The sequence below is a fragment of the Gasterosteus aculeatus genome, chromosome 16 (assembly GCF_964276395.1).
Source record: "Gasterosteus aculeatus chromosome 16, fGasAcu3.hap1.1, whole genome shotgun sequence".
NCBI lineage: Eukaryota > Metazoa > Chordata > Actinopteri > Perciformes > Gasterosteidae > Gasterosteus > Gasterosteus aculeatus.
The window spans coordinates 15,391,865-15,406,063 of record NC_135704.1 but is presented as its reverse complement, the minus strand read 5'-3'; the positions used below and the strand labels follow the sequence as shown (position 1 = coordinate 15,406,063).

The 14,199-nt window shown below is 45.8% G+C and overlaps 2 protein-coding genes across 10 annotated transcripts in view; one reads left to right on the top strand and one right to left on the bottom strand.

Annotated features, from left to right (window-relative positions):
• The window catches only part of myo1b (myosin IB), a 46,901-nt gene extending 43,456 nt beyond the window's left edge, over positions 1–3,445 (bottom strand). For all 7 annotated transcript variants that reach the window (XM_040200835.2, XM_078091231.1, XM_078091230.1 and 4 more), the window contains exon 1: positions 3,111–3,445. The gene's annotated coding sequence lies outside the window, so the exon portion shown is untranslated. The remainder of the gene's footprint in view (positions 1–3,110) is intronic.
• Positions 3,446–3,935: 490 nt separating this feature from the next.
• Positions 3,936–10,831, top strand: LOC120833596 (eIF5-mimic protein 2-A). 3 transcript variants are annotated; one of them, XM_040200838.2, is made up of 12 exons: positions 3,936–4,528; positions 5,275–5,348; positions 5,844–6,020; positions 6,123–6,217; positions 6,301–6,366; positions 6,511–6,646; positions 7,962–8,071; positions 8,288–8,458; positions 9,086–9,232; positions 9,329–9,467; positions 9,737–9,859; positions 10,038–10,831. In XM_040200838.2, the coding sequence occupies exons 2-12, from the start codon at positions 5,285–5,287 to the stop codon at positions 10,067–10,069; spliced, it is 1,260 nt and encodes a 419-aa protein (XP_040056772.1). In that variant the 5' UTR covers positions 3,936–4,528; positions 5,275–5,284; the 3' UTR covers positions 10,070–10,831. The 3 variants fall into 3 exon arrangements, with proteins under 3 accessions (XP_040056772.1, XP_040056774.1, XP_040056773.1); XM_040200840.2 differs by having other exon boundaries at positions 4,211–4,462; XM_040200839.2 differs by having other exon boundaries at positions 4,382–4,479.
• Positions 10,832–14,199: the final 3,368 nt, after the last annotated feature.

Here is a 14,199-nt window from a genome sequence, read left to right as displayed (position 1 = left end):
GCGATCAGGTTTCGGCACCGTTTGAATCAAAATCTGGTGACCGAAGGTCTTTTTAAGCGGCTGACATTGTGACTCTTAAAATGCCTGCTCACGTCCCGTATAATGATTGTCTGATAAGCATGGACAGTACGTCCCTCGCCTAAAGCAATTAAGCACAAGACATCCCAGATATGTTTGTAGTAAAGACACACTGTAAAACCAAAGAGTCATGTACATGCTATGGACAGATGAGGTGAACGCTATGAGCCTTTACAAAAGAAATTCAACTTTCGAGACAGGTGGCAGTAAACTCTATACCCCCCCCCCCCTTCCCCCACATACACACAATCAAAAAGCCCCCAGAGGACGATGCCAGGCAACTGGCTGAATCCTATGAAATGCCATCACCAACATAAAGCTGATATCTGTACGAACGGTCTACTTGTAAAGCGGTTTGAAAGAAGGGACAACCCTGGTGGAGTTGAATATAAAAAATAAAAAAAAACCTGCATATGGAATCTCTAGAATGTACAATGAACATTGTTGACTGGCTTCTTTGCGATCCTCAAGGTCCAGGCTGTAGCGCTTTACGAGCGACAACAGCTCCGTGGAGGCAAAACCAATATCAGCCATCAAATACAAGCACGCAGGAGATCCCTGCAAGGTTGCCTCTTCTTCTTTTCCTTCTACCACTCGCCCGCTCTTCACACTGGGTCTCAGTACATGACTCCACTCAAAACGCTCCCCAGACGTCTCCGCATTAGCGGCCTCGGCGTTGTCTGCAGAACAGGCTGTCAAACACTTGGTCTGGCTCGGTTTGCCATAAGTGAATGGAAAAGGCAGCTGTAGTGGACTTAACAAAGCAGCCGTGAGCTGAAGGAGAACGTGCAGGGTTATTACCCGAGCTCCACGGGGAGACTTGCAATTAGAATAGAATGGGTGGAAAATTCTCGGGAGTCGAGCAGCACCGGGGAAAGTTCTTTGCGGGTCTAACTCCAAACAGAAACTAAAGTCCGAACGGGGCGGGGGGCGGGTTTGGTGAAACACAAAGTGTCGATGAGGGGCTGAAGCCCGAGCTTCCACTTCCTATCCTTCTCAGGACTTTGGATGCTTCTTCAGAACCCTTTGGCAGGCTTGGCCAAGGACACGGTCCACTTCTGCAGAGGCCGGGTTGACACGAGACGCGGGCCTCACGACGCCGCGCTGCACGGCCAGACAAGTGCAAACATGGTCCAGGGGACTTTGCTCCCCTGCGCGCACACGCACACACGCGCACACGCACACACGCACACACGCACACACGCACACACACACACACACACACACACACACACACACACACACACACACACACACACACACACACACACACACACACACACACACACACACACACACACACACACACACACACACACACACACCAGTTCACCCAACAAGGTCCATGAAGGAGGCTTTTGGCACTTAAAAATAAATATTAAAAAACGACTGATGCAGCTGGAAGCCGGGCCAGTCGACAAGCTCTCCGCGAGGAGAGGCCAACAACCAAGTCTGAGCGAACTGGTTGTTACTTATTTTATTTTATTTCCAGGAGCCTCAGTGAGACTCTGAAGGCCTGCCACATACTACCTTTCACAGTCATCTTACATCACTGTTTGTTTGATCAGCGCGGGTAATAAAGTTCCCATCTGGCTTCCCGGCGGAGACTCCAGGCCAACAGAGGCGGGACATATTTGTGGTGGAAACCACAAAAGAGAAAAGACACAATCACAAAAAAATCCTCTGGGGAATTTAAAGTTCACGGATGGAATTAGAAGTTGAAAACTGCAGCATTGAAAGTGGTGCCGAGCGTCTGAAAGAGTCGACGGAAAGTTTAAGAAGAATTCATCTGTGATGTTTCAACGGATTTTATGTTTCGCTTGTTGGTCGTGAACCAAAACTTAAAGCATGTTTGTATATAAATGTGTGAAAATGCTCATAGCCTGGAATGAACTGCTTAGAAAAAGAATCTAAAGTAAAAGTGAGTTTGGACGGAGTACAAGCAGCAGTTTCTGTGGTCCTTGACTCACATTTAAAACCCTGTTAGTTTCCAGTTAGAAAACCGTTAACATCTACTGTACCAAGAACGTTACATCCACGTTGTCTTTGCAGCAGCATTTCTCTTATATAATGATTTTGTGTCGTTTCTTTAAAAAAAAAAAAAACTGATTCAACCACACTACTTTGATACAGTAAAGTGATGTTGCTTTTTCCTCAAACCTACCAGTTTTTCTTCTCAGACGGCATTCCTCCCCTCTGATTTTTATAGTTTTAGGCCGGACCCCGTGGGGGATCCCGGTAAACCCCGACAAGAGGAAACTTTGGGATGTTTCTCAAGTGAGGTGAATAGTTTCATTCATGCAGTCTGTGCAGAGCAGTAATTTATTCCCGTGAGCAGCAGCAGCATTAAGATCTCCTAAAACCAAGTGTGCCTGAAGGGCAAACCCACCTTCAGTCACTTTAAACCCCGGCATTGATCTTTGACCTGGTGGATCAGAGAGTATCCACAAAAATCAGAGGCTGCATAATGTAAGGATTTTCATTTTAATGGGATGGGAAGATTTTCTCTTTGAGTGATCCTTCCCTGCGAGGGGGGGGGTGTCAGAGGTGACACTTCTCATTCACCCCCCCTTGCATATCCACACATCTGGCAGGCTCCTCTGCAGTTCTGGAGAGTTGACACACGTGTAATGTGCAAGAGTTGGGGACTCTCGCGAGCTACAAAGATGCCACTTAGACCGCGCAGATGTATGCAATTAGCGAGCGCAGTCCCCATTAACTAAAAACGGCCTTAGTTCGGCTTGAGAAAGGGAATAAACCGAGGCTTACCGGTGCTATCCTCCGAAACCGATGCGTTCAGTACACAAAGAAAAAGAAAGTTACAAAAAGAAAAAATCCCAACCCCCCTCTTTACACGAAGTGAGGAGGTATGAATGAGTTGGCGAGCAGATGGTCCGAAGACGATACAAAGTTAGCTTTAAGGGGGGGAATACAAGTTGCAAAGAGTGCAACAGAGTAACAGAGACGACTCAAACCATCGCGGCCGTTACAGTGTGCAGCACATGGGGACAGGAGGGGGACGTCAAACTTGCCTCTTTTAATTTCTGCAACACTCGCTCCCTCGCGTCTTGAAAAAAAAAAAATCCACTCCACGAAGCAAAAAGTAGGGTCCCACAAGGTGGTGGAGTGGCTGCCGGAGCCCCTTCCCCGCTGCCTTTACTCTGGCTGGTGTCTGCTGGGCTGGAGGCGGCTGGACGCGGCTCTCATCTGGACCTCGGCGCTGCGTGTGAACGGAGCTCTGGGTGGACCAGGAGAGTGCTTCGTGCGCCGGGGCGTAGGGAGTGGCTGGAGCGGCGGCGCTGGGCTATTCCAGCGTCCCTTAATCACCTCCAGCGCGTGGAGGGTGTGTGTAGGAGGGCGGTGATGCCTTCAATGTTGTCGGGAATTTTGGCAGAGTTATTTTTTTGTTTGTTATCTTTTTTTTTGCCAGATTATGTGCCAAAGACTAGGCTTTCTACTACGCTATTATTTCAAATAATACGGCTACTCGTCACACCCGCATAACACAACCGTGAATGGGTTTATAGACGAGAATAGAATTAACAAAAAAGACAGAAAGAGATGGGCTGATACAATGTGATAAAGTCATGTTTTAAGAAAATGTTTTGGAATACAGAAATAATAACAATTGGGCTAAACGTGCAGTCTTTATTAAAAACAAGGCGAAAACATAACTGCCAAACCTGTTATGTATAAATTGAAGCCGAGCTTTACGAGGTGAATCGTAACGCAACATTAAAGTTTCCCTTCATGCAGATGGACGGGTAGCCGAACCAACACCCCCCTCCTGTGTCTTAATGATAGATAGCAACGACTCGTTGACCCATTGTTTAATGCTCGCCCGCCCACAAACTCTCGGGGCAGTTTGGTGTGTCAATAGGTTAAACGTATACTGCATGCATGAATACAGATGGACGTTATGTGTACAAATGCGCTTTTTTTCACACAGTTTATTCGTTAAACCGATCCTGATGGCTATGACACGCACTCCAGTTCCGAATACTTTGGTTTAAACGTGTTCTCTATTCATTATTTTAGAGCTGACACAGCGCCGTGGAGATAAGTGGCTCTGCTGGGCCTATTCATTCAACACAATGACTACGAACTGTACAGGGGGGTTCAATGCAAGGGTTCACGTTAGTAATCCGTTTTGCCAGAGTAGTCAGAGGATAAATTCAACCATAGTATCTTGAATAGTAATTATGTACAGTACGCTTAGCACGGTTATTTAATTCCAAAAATATTTTCTCAGTTTTTAAAAGTTTGTGAATTGTATTTACCCCACACAAGTGCGATGACCCACATAGAATCAGTGTTAATGCGCATGCGTTGCGTCTTCTGCACTTTCTTCTTCCCCGGAATTGACTGCCAACGCTGCCTGACTGTAACGTTTCACCAGTGGTATTAGTTTCTATTTTACGGATTGTTTTTGCTCATAAAGAGGATTTCGGTGGGTTGCTGTTTGTATCTGTTCAATTCATCCGAGTGACGGTCGTATATTCTAGTTTATTTCGGCACTGCGTCAGGCCCACCGCAGCTAGCGTTGGTTAAGCTAAGCTAGCGTTAGCATCGAGGTTACCCTCCGTTGTCTGAAGTTAGACATCTGTGTGTCCGAAACATGTTAAGCAATCCTCAATTCATTAGTGTCACACTTTATACCCCCTTGTTAAAACTCGATTAACACATATTTTGAAAATAAGTTAAGCTGACTAACGTCGTTTGACCTGTTAGCACCAGAAACGTTAACGTAATGTTAGCCTTAATGCGGTTCAGACGTACGCCGCGGACTGTTGCTTTGTTACACAAATTCCATTCCGCTGATTTAACTCGCGTTACATAATGCTTAAATTTGCACTCAATTATAATTTCATGGCTCCCTAAAATATGTCGTGTACGGAGGTAACGTTAACCCGTGAGAGGTGGCTGGCTTGGTTTACCATGCTCCATTTGCTAACTCCAGTGTTGCTCCTTTGTTTGTTTCGATTAAATGTAACGTTATATTTTTAATGATGCTGATAAAAAAAACCGTTAGTTAGTAAATAAATGTGAACTAGATGGCCGGAGGTACCGTTCAGGCTTACCATTTTTTTCCATATTCTACATTTTTATACCCAATGCATACTTTAAAAATATATATTTGATTTGTAAGAGCAATACATTCTAATGCTGATCTTCTATCTCGTTTTTGTCTTCCAGAGTGTCTTATATGAGTAATCAAAGGCAGCAGAAGCCTACGCTCACAGGCCAGCGTTTCAAAACCCGGAAAAGAGGTGACTCACATGAGTTATTAAGCGCTCTTGTATGGAGGCTCTAGTTTTAACCGACAAGTAGGCCTCCACCAGGCTCCACGAAGAGTACCAGCTTCGTGTTCCACCCTGCACCGTACCTGTTTGCGACCACAGACACATGGATGGGATTTTTACAGTTTTATAACTGAAGAGCATGCCCATTAGTTCACTCGCTAAATATTTAATAATTTTGATTCAACAATTTGCATTTTAAAGGGCATCTGGTCGGACTCTTTAGTGGTAAAGCATTCACTTCAAAGGGATATTGTTTAATATTTTTGTTAACTGCCACTCAAGAGTAGGCTCACAAACATACGTAAATGTGACACCTTCAAGATTTAACTGAAATCCCGTAAATAAGAAAATATGTGTTGCATCTGAACATGACTTGACTCTGAACATTAGAATGTCTAAGAAGAGTGTCTAGAAGTGGAAGGATAAACTTGAGTAAACAACACTTTTTCTTTTTGGTAACAGATGAAAAGGAGAGGTTTGACCCCACCCATTTCCAGGAAAGCATCGTACAAGGTCTGAACCAATCTGGCACTGATTTGGAAGCGGTCGCGAAGTTCCTTGATTCCTCTGGTGCCAAACTTGACTACCGCCGCTATGTGGAGACCCTTTTCGACATCCTGGTGGCTGGTGGGATGCTGGGTACGAGGACCCTTTGTCTTATTTACTCTATACATTGTTAAGTGTAACAATGAGATGAGACTTTAAAATAAGAGGCGTATTACTCAAACTGTTGCTCTTCAGCCCCAGGGGGTACCTTGTCGGATGACATGACTCGCACAGAGTTCTGTCTCTTCAAAGCACAGGAGGACATGGAGACCATGCAGGCATATGCCCAGGTAGATGCCATTGAAATGCTTCCACAATTGCCACTGTTTTCAGTGAAATTAAGAATTGACTTTTTGTGTTTTGTTTCCTTTAGGTCTTTAACAAGCTCATCCGGCGTTACAAATACTTGGAGAAAGGATTTCAGGAGGAGATTAAAAAGGTAGCGATTTAACCAAAGGCATATTTACAAGACGACGTGGTCCCTTTCAAGGTCAAACTCAGGACCGTGTTATTCCGACTTAAATGTTCACTCAAACTGAACTCAATTTAGCCTAAGAGATTGTGTTTGTTTGCTTTTTGGCAGCTGCTGCTGTTTCTCAAGGGCTTCACTGAGTCCGAGCGCAACAAGCTGGCCATGCTAGCAGGAATTCTGCTGGCCAACGGCAATCTCTCTGCAGCCATTCTGAGCAGCCTGTTCAATGAGAACCTCGTCAAAGAAGGTACCAGCTTCCCTGCTTCTGCCTTATAGGCATGCCTACTTATGTTTTGTAGAAAAGAATCGCAGGTAGAAATGGGTGAACGGAGATTGAATAATTGGTTACGCAAAGTGGAGAATTACATCAGTACTTGTGATGGAATTATATTTTTAATTAAACAATCTTCTTGAAGCTTTTTAATATTTTATGGCTTATTTTATTCTAATTGAAGGGCAACTGTGAAGTTCAACATAGATTCCTAACTGTATGCAAGCCGTAATACTTTACACAGTTCATTTTCATTGAAAAGTAGAGCGTGTAATCATTTAGTCTTTTTGTTGCAAAAGCTTCAAGGCTGAAAAGCCCTTAATTTCACATCTAAAATCTAGTGGGGAAATAATGGAGCAACATATTAACCATGTGTTTGAGTTGTAGCAATTGGAAAGCAGTGGACACCCACAAAGCCGTCTGGCATCCATGGCGCTAGTACATTTATGGTGCCTAGATCTTAGTTTTTTCCTTTCATCGCTTACCTCGACACACCCGTTGTCTGCATTTTCATGAAACGCGCTAATTGTAAGCATTATCCTTTGCAATTCCAATGACGACACCATTACTAGACAAATTAAACATTTGGGCAAATTAGTCAGTTGGCAGTCACAAATGCACAAATCTTTAATCCTTCCATAGATGAGCAAGCCGGCTTACAAACCGACATGCCAAGCTCCCCTCATAGATCTGGTGCCAACGACGAGCAGCTGATCAAACGACAAACTACTGAAAGATTGTCTTTCGGGGCCAATATTTATGTTCTCCTACATACATTCATAACTAAACTTTTGTGGAACTGGTGAGACCAACAATTGTGATTGTGTGCCGAGTGGGACATATTGTCTTTCAGAGGACCAATTATGAAACTGAGACAAAGCTTCTTAATCAGCTCAAGCATCATTGTGGCTTTTCTGTTATGTAGTATTTTAGTACTGGTCGGCTGATTTGCACTGATGAGCATGGCTGCAGTAAACCTCTATGCTCTGCCTGCTTTCAGTTGGTCCCAATGATTGCTGTTTGGCTCAACGTATCAAGACCTTTTTAAAGATATCTAGAGGCACAGCAGCTGTAGAGTATGCCCTGTCACTGAAAGTTTGATTCACTTAAATCATACACAGGTGTTCCAAACTAAATTACATGACTGGCTCCTTGTTGTTGTGGGCATTGTTCCAGTTAAAACCTGACTAATCGCATCCTGTGAGGTTATTTACCAATGTATTACTCAGGCCTAACTTTATCCTAGCAGGTCTGTTCACAACAGCTGACTCCTCTTTATGCATTTGTGCAGGTGTCTCAGCGTGCTTTGCCGTAAAACTCTTCAAATCCTGGTTTTCCGAAAAGGACATCAACTCTGTTTCTTCCGGTCTGCGCAAGGTTGGCATGGACAGCAGGCTCATGGTGAGAATGAGGCTTAGAGGAAGTAGTACGCTTCCCAATGCAGTACGGGCCAGCAGTCTGCCTGTGCACTCAGGCGTCTATTTTTGTTTTTGATGAAAATAAGGTTAAAAATCTGTGTTATTGTTCCATGCAGCAATCGGGCAATTAATGCACAAAGGCCTCTTAATTGCTGATGAAGCCTTTTCAGCCTCAATGTTTGCCTGTGTGCTTTTTCAGGAGCTGTTCCCTGCCAACAAGCGCAGTTGTGAGCACTTCTCAAAGTACTTCACAGACGCCGGCCTGCCGGAGCTTTCGGACTTTGCCAGGAACCAGCAGTCCATAGGTGCTCGCAAGGAGCTGCAGAAGGAGCTGGAGGAGCAGATTTCACGTGGAGACCCCCTCAAAGATGTAAGCCCAGTTTCCTCCCCAGAGCTGCTTGTGAGAAACGGCTTCTGAGGTGTTTTTTGGGGGGGGGGGGGGGGGGTGTTGTAACTTGGCGCCTGCTATCCTGTGACTTCTCACATAGTCCACCGAAATCTGTTTATTATGCAAGCAAATAAAGTTGTTTACAGGATAGTTAACATTCATTAATTTATAATTAATGTATTACTCAATTTGTTAACGGGGGCTCGTTTAAAGGATTCCATAAATATGAGTTTACAGATGGTGGTGGAGGTTTTTATTTTTTGTTACACTTTCTGCTTTCTTGGTTCTTCACAGTTGGTTTAGCTTGTTCGCCCCGACGTTTCTGAGAATAATGCGCAGAGGACAAACGCCTCCGTGCGTGATCAGATAGCTCGCGTGCCAAGCGACAGCACAATCAAAGCTTAAGATTGCGTTCTTCTTAACCTCTTCACCTGCTCCTTAAACCCACTCAACGTCAACATACTATCTGCTCCTGCAAGCCTCTGCATCCTGCCAGGGTTCTCATACGGCCGACTTGTGACTGCTTTGAAGAGCAATGCGCCTCAGCCTGTGCCGGCATTGGTTTGCCCACCTGTCCACTAATGTGTGATCCGTCCTCTGGTCTTACAGATCATCCTCTACGTCCGTGAGGAGATCCAGAAGAACAACATCTCTGAGCAGATGATGATTGGACTAATCTGGGCTAGCGTAATGAGCTCGGTGGAGTGGAACAAGAAGGAGGAGCTGGTCACGGAGCAAGCCATCAAACTTCTCAAGGTGACTCGGCGGTGAAGATGACTGATCTGCTCACCCACCACCATGTTGGAGGAAATTGTCCAGATCCCTGTACAACTATCTGTTTTACGTTCTCAGCAATACAGCCCACTTCTGAAGGCGTTCACCTCCCAGGGCCTCTCTGAACTCACGCTCCTGCTGAAGATCCAGGAGTACTGTTACGACAACATCGAATTCATGAAGGCATTCCAGAAAATTGTTGTGCTGCTCTACAAAGGTGAGTTATGTGTGTCTGAAGCTCCCTTTTCCATCCTCGAGTTTGGGGCTTTAATTTTTTTTTTAAGTAGGGAAGCTGTGAAGCCAGGCGCGAACGCTGCCAGATGGACGGAGATTATTGCTAAAAGTTTGTCCTGATTGATGTCTTCTACCTGCCTTGCGACGTGTTTTTCCCAAGCACCTGTGGAAGTATTTGTGCTGTTGACATAATTTTGGATGCGTTCATTTTTAAATTTTTCTTTCCAATCTTTGTTTGTTCTCTTCTCAAAGCGGATGTTTTGAGCGAGGAGGCAATCCTTAAGTGGTACAACGATGCCCACGTGGCCAAAGGAAAGAGCGTCTTCCTCGAACAGATGAAAAAGTTTGTTGAATGGCTGAAGAACGCAGAGGAAGGTAAGCGGGCCGCCTTCTGCCTTAAACAGAACGGTGTTTTTGGTTCTGCCGTGTATGCCAAAGCACAGATTTATCCTGCGTGGTTCCAAGTGCTATCTTTTGAGTTTAAGGAGTTTCAGTATTGTGCTTTCATGAACAGGCATTGTGCTGACTGATTTTATATCTTTTTATTTTTTAGAGTCTGAGTCAGAGGAAGAGGAGGCAGACTGAGGACTTCTACCTATGACTGCCATCTTGATTTGTATTTTTACATTAGCATAGCACCAGATGCAGTAGAAGCACTCATAACGGGAGTCTTGTCTGTATTTTTTTTCCCTTCTATTCCCTACCTCCTTTATAACTAGTTCAACTGTAATGTAAGGGCTTTAATATTGTTTGATTTTCCAACATGTTTTCTGTCTGACTCAATACTTGTACTCGTCTTTATACTCCCTACAAGGAGCCGGTCACAGAAACGCATTTAGCTGAATTTACGTAACAAAGGGGACTTTTTTGGACTGATGGTTTCCTTAATAAATTGGCCTGTTTGGAGGCATATTTCACAGCTATTCTATTCAGTCATGGAACTCTTTGCCAGAGGTCTGTGTGTGTGGCCATGACATCTCGGCCCTCTGGAAGGCAAAATGTTTTTGCAACGTCATTTGACATTTCTGCCAATTAAGTGACAATTTGAAGTCGTTTTGTTTTTTTAGATTCCGTCTCTGTTCTTGGTGATGGAGCTATGCCATTCGAAGCTATGCTTGTGGTGGCAACGGACCATAAAATGAGCTTCAATTGTTTTCTACATCTTACAAAATGGAGCCATGCAAATGTATTTTTTTTTCCTTTACCATACAGTTTGACTTTTTAAAATAAATGGAAATTAATGGGTCTCGTTAGTGATGGATTTACTGTTAGTCATATTGTGTGAACTTGCATGATGGAACTTGGAAGAATATTTCAGTCATTAAAAACGCTGCCATTGGTACAGAACGGTTCTTGAAGAACTCAACTTGTGTTCCCTCAGTTTTCGCTTGTTTGATCTCCATCAACCTCAGTTAATCACGTAATCAGGGAAGGCAGCCTAGTGCGTGACCTGAGGCGCAAACAACCATTTCGTTCACCCCACTTTGAAAGGGCAATTACAGCTCAGTCAAGCATGCAAAAAAAAAAGCGTGTAGACTATTAAGGACGTTACGAAAACGCACCATTCACATTCATTACGACATGTCCTTTTTTACAAAGTGTAATGGCACCACTCCTTTCAATGCCACTCTGCAAAACAAATGGTCTTTTGAGTGCATAGTTAAGCACCTGCACGGCAGGTGATGTTTAAGTGTCAGGAAACTGAATTTCCCAAAGCAAACCCCAAATTCTGTCCCCGACGCATTCTACACATGCTGGTGTTTAGCCGCGGCCATTATCTCGTCCTCTGCAGAGGCTCCATTCATGTGCGCTGGAGCCTCTGAATGGATCTTCTCTTCAGCAACCAGCCGCCGGCTCCCCTGGTAGGGAGTGCTAGTGGCTGCAAGTAAAGGCCCAGCAGACAAGAGTTGTCTAGATGTTGGTAACAATGGCCCTGCTTGGGCGGCTGGACAACTGATCCCGTCCCTCCGTACAGCAGAGGGCCGAGGGCCATCGTTGACTTGGATTACTAATTTCACCCGGCACCAACAGATGGCAGTAAATCCTTTAAAAGATGCTCTTCTCTTCCATTAAAGCCTTCCACACAGCTCCAGTAGGGAAAAGCCATTTTGAGGGGGAAGTGTTCGACACGGGCAGAGGCACAAAGTATCCGACGCCGGATCTCTGGCCCAGCAGGATGTTTGGTTTTTATTTTAGTCACTCTCCAAAACATAAAACAATTTTGGAGTGAGACTCTTGCAGGGGAGGGAGGGTGGGGATGGGACACTGTCGCTGTTTTTGGGATGTGCGTGTGCTGCTCCCGTTGTCTGTTGCGCTCGGGCGCCGCGCACGGCTGCCTCTAATGAGCCCCGCGCCGTCGGCACATCTGTTTGATTCGCACCCATTTTGAAACCGTGACATATGCTGCCTGGTGTACAGTAGAGGGTTGGATCTCCAGCTGTGAGCAGGTGGGGGGGGGCTGAACACCCTGAGTGAGACCAACTTGTCTTCCTAATGACATGCAGGCCGTGTCTTATTAGCCTACGCAATCCACAATAAAAATGTTTGTATTTTAGTTTGGTTTGTTTTGTCAAGAGAGAAAAATGGATGGAAAAGAGCATGAACTCCGTCCCAGTTGGGCTTCTCTGCCGGGGGAGTCACGGAGAGCAATTATTCTGGATTTCACAGTGCTGCTTCGGTCGGTAAACACCACTCTGACTGCAATGCACAACTCATCTGAATAATGGTGTCAGAAAACAGAGGGAGGCCGGCCGATGGTTCCTTTCAACGGGCAGAGAGAGACTTGAGATAATCACTGGTATTTCTACGGGCGCCAAAAAAAACTCGACCCCGCCGTGATGTGCCGGACACAATGAATGCTCTGTTTTTGTTTTTGGGGGGTAAATTGTGAGCGATATGTTTGCTTTGCATTTCAAGCACCATTTAGTCACAGGACACTTTTTTTATTTATTTATTTGTTGCTCCAGTGCTTTTTATATTCATGGCAGAGCGCTGTAACGCCGGGCTTGGCGCCCAGGTGTGATGTGGAAAGGAGCAACGTGTCGGCTCACCGAATGCTGCCAAACATCCAACAGCAACGGAGCCTCCCGGCCTCCACGTCGAGTCTCATCATGGACAACTGAGCACCTTTGACAGGAAAGCTCTGCTAAGCTCTTAATTAAAACCAAGGGGCCTGTGGAGTATTTTCTGTTTTTTTTTTGGGGGGGGGGGGGGGGTAATGGCAAACAGCCACTGTTGTCTATCAGCTGTCCCCACTCTGCTGGTCTCTGTCCCCGGAGGCCACGCTGCCACTGTCTCCTGGAGGCAGCTATCGCCCTGCTGCCTATTTCAACGCCGTCGCCTGGAACCGCAGTCCTCGAGGTTAGTGATGCCGCGTAATACGCAGTATAATTGAAGATGGCGGCGTCGGGTTTGAACCTTTCGCACCGTGCCTGCTGCCCGTCCTGAAAAGTCTTTGTGCGCCGCCGACATTATCGTCCACTTTTATTTCACTTTTCCCTCTTCGACAGCCTCGCTGCCGGTAATGTTTCTTTATTAGAAAAGAAAAAATGAAGTGGATTCTGATCCTCTCAAAATGACCAAGGCGGGGCTATTGTGCTCTTTCAAAGGTCACCAACACGTCGGGCGAGGGGGGGGGGGGGGATTTAAGGAACAGACATGGCGAGAAAAAGCAAGACTGAATCATAAAGGTGAGCGCTACAGATATAATTGAAAGGATGAGACGACGTGCAGACTGGGTTCGTGGATTCTGGTCGTCCCCGCCGCCGCCTTAAATAAGGGCATCTTTTCCCCCCTGAAAGCCCCTCTGCCAGGTCCCAGGGACCACACTGAGTGTGTAATGGCCTGGCTGTGAGAGTCCGGGGATTTAGCAGCTCGACTGCAGTCAACACTGAGGCTCATCACAAACATCATTACTTTCTTGGCTGGTCCCCCCCCCCCCCAACGTCCTCCTCAGTGGTCGGCCGCAGCGAAAGGGATGGATGGCCTACTTTGATGACGAATGACTCAAGGGTTGCTTTTTATTGGGTACACCCTCATCCCCTGCCCTTTGCCCACAGCGCGACTCAACCACCAACTCGACCCCCCCCCACCCCCCCATCTGCTCCGGCCTATGTTGCTTGTTAAGAGCTTTCACTGATGCTTCTGATCACTGTCATCAGGGCTGCAGACGCCGCAGACGCTACAAGGAGTGCATTGAGCCGGGGCTGTGCACGGAGAGAAAGGGAAGGGGTGGGCACTCTGACAGCCCCCGTGGGAACACCAGGGCTACATCACAACACTTTGGCTGTGACAAAGTGCTCTGATAACTTGCAAATGGAATGAAAGTTTGCATCTCCAGAATGTTTTTAACGAGTCTCCCCGGAGTGTGGTATAATGACTGTGGAGCTGGAGGAGAGAGCGAGATGGGGAGGGAGGGAGAGAGTGTTTGGTCTGCATGCAGCGCTCAGCTTTCTTTTGCCCGTTTATGCGCCGGCGGCTCCAGGGATTCAGACAGGCTGTGGAAAGACATGAAAAAGCCTCGACAAAAAGCTGTTTGTTTTCGTAAAGAATGGTAGAGCAGGGAGGAGGAATGCACTTAATATTGAATGACTCCTTTAGAAAGGAAGAAATTATTGCAAATATTCAATAAAACACATTCAAACATAAAAACAATTGACATTCTTCCAAAAGCAATTAGCAAAATCTCCCTAAAGACAGATTAGGTGAGCAGCAGG

Excerpts from the sequence above, each read along its gene's own strand:
- LOC120833596 (XM_040200838.2), top strand. The coding sequence starts at position 5,285 with ATGAGTAATCAAAGGCAGCAGAAGCCTACGCTCACAGGCCAGCGTTTC. Across the intron at positions 6,647-7,961 it reads TGAGAACCTCGTCAAAGAAG|GTGTCTCAGCGTGCTTTGCC; the intron begins GTACCAGCTTCC and ends GCATTTGTGCAG. Across the intron at positions 9,233-9,328 it reads AAGCCATCAAACTTCTCAAG|CAATACAGCCCACTTCTGAA; the intron begins GTGACTCGGCGG and ends TTACGTTCTCAG.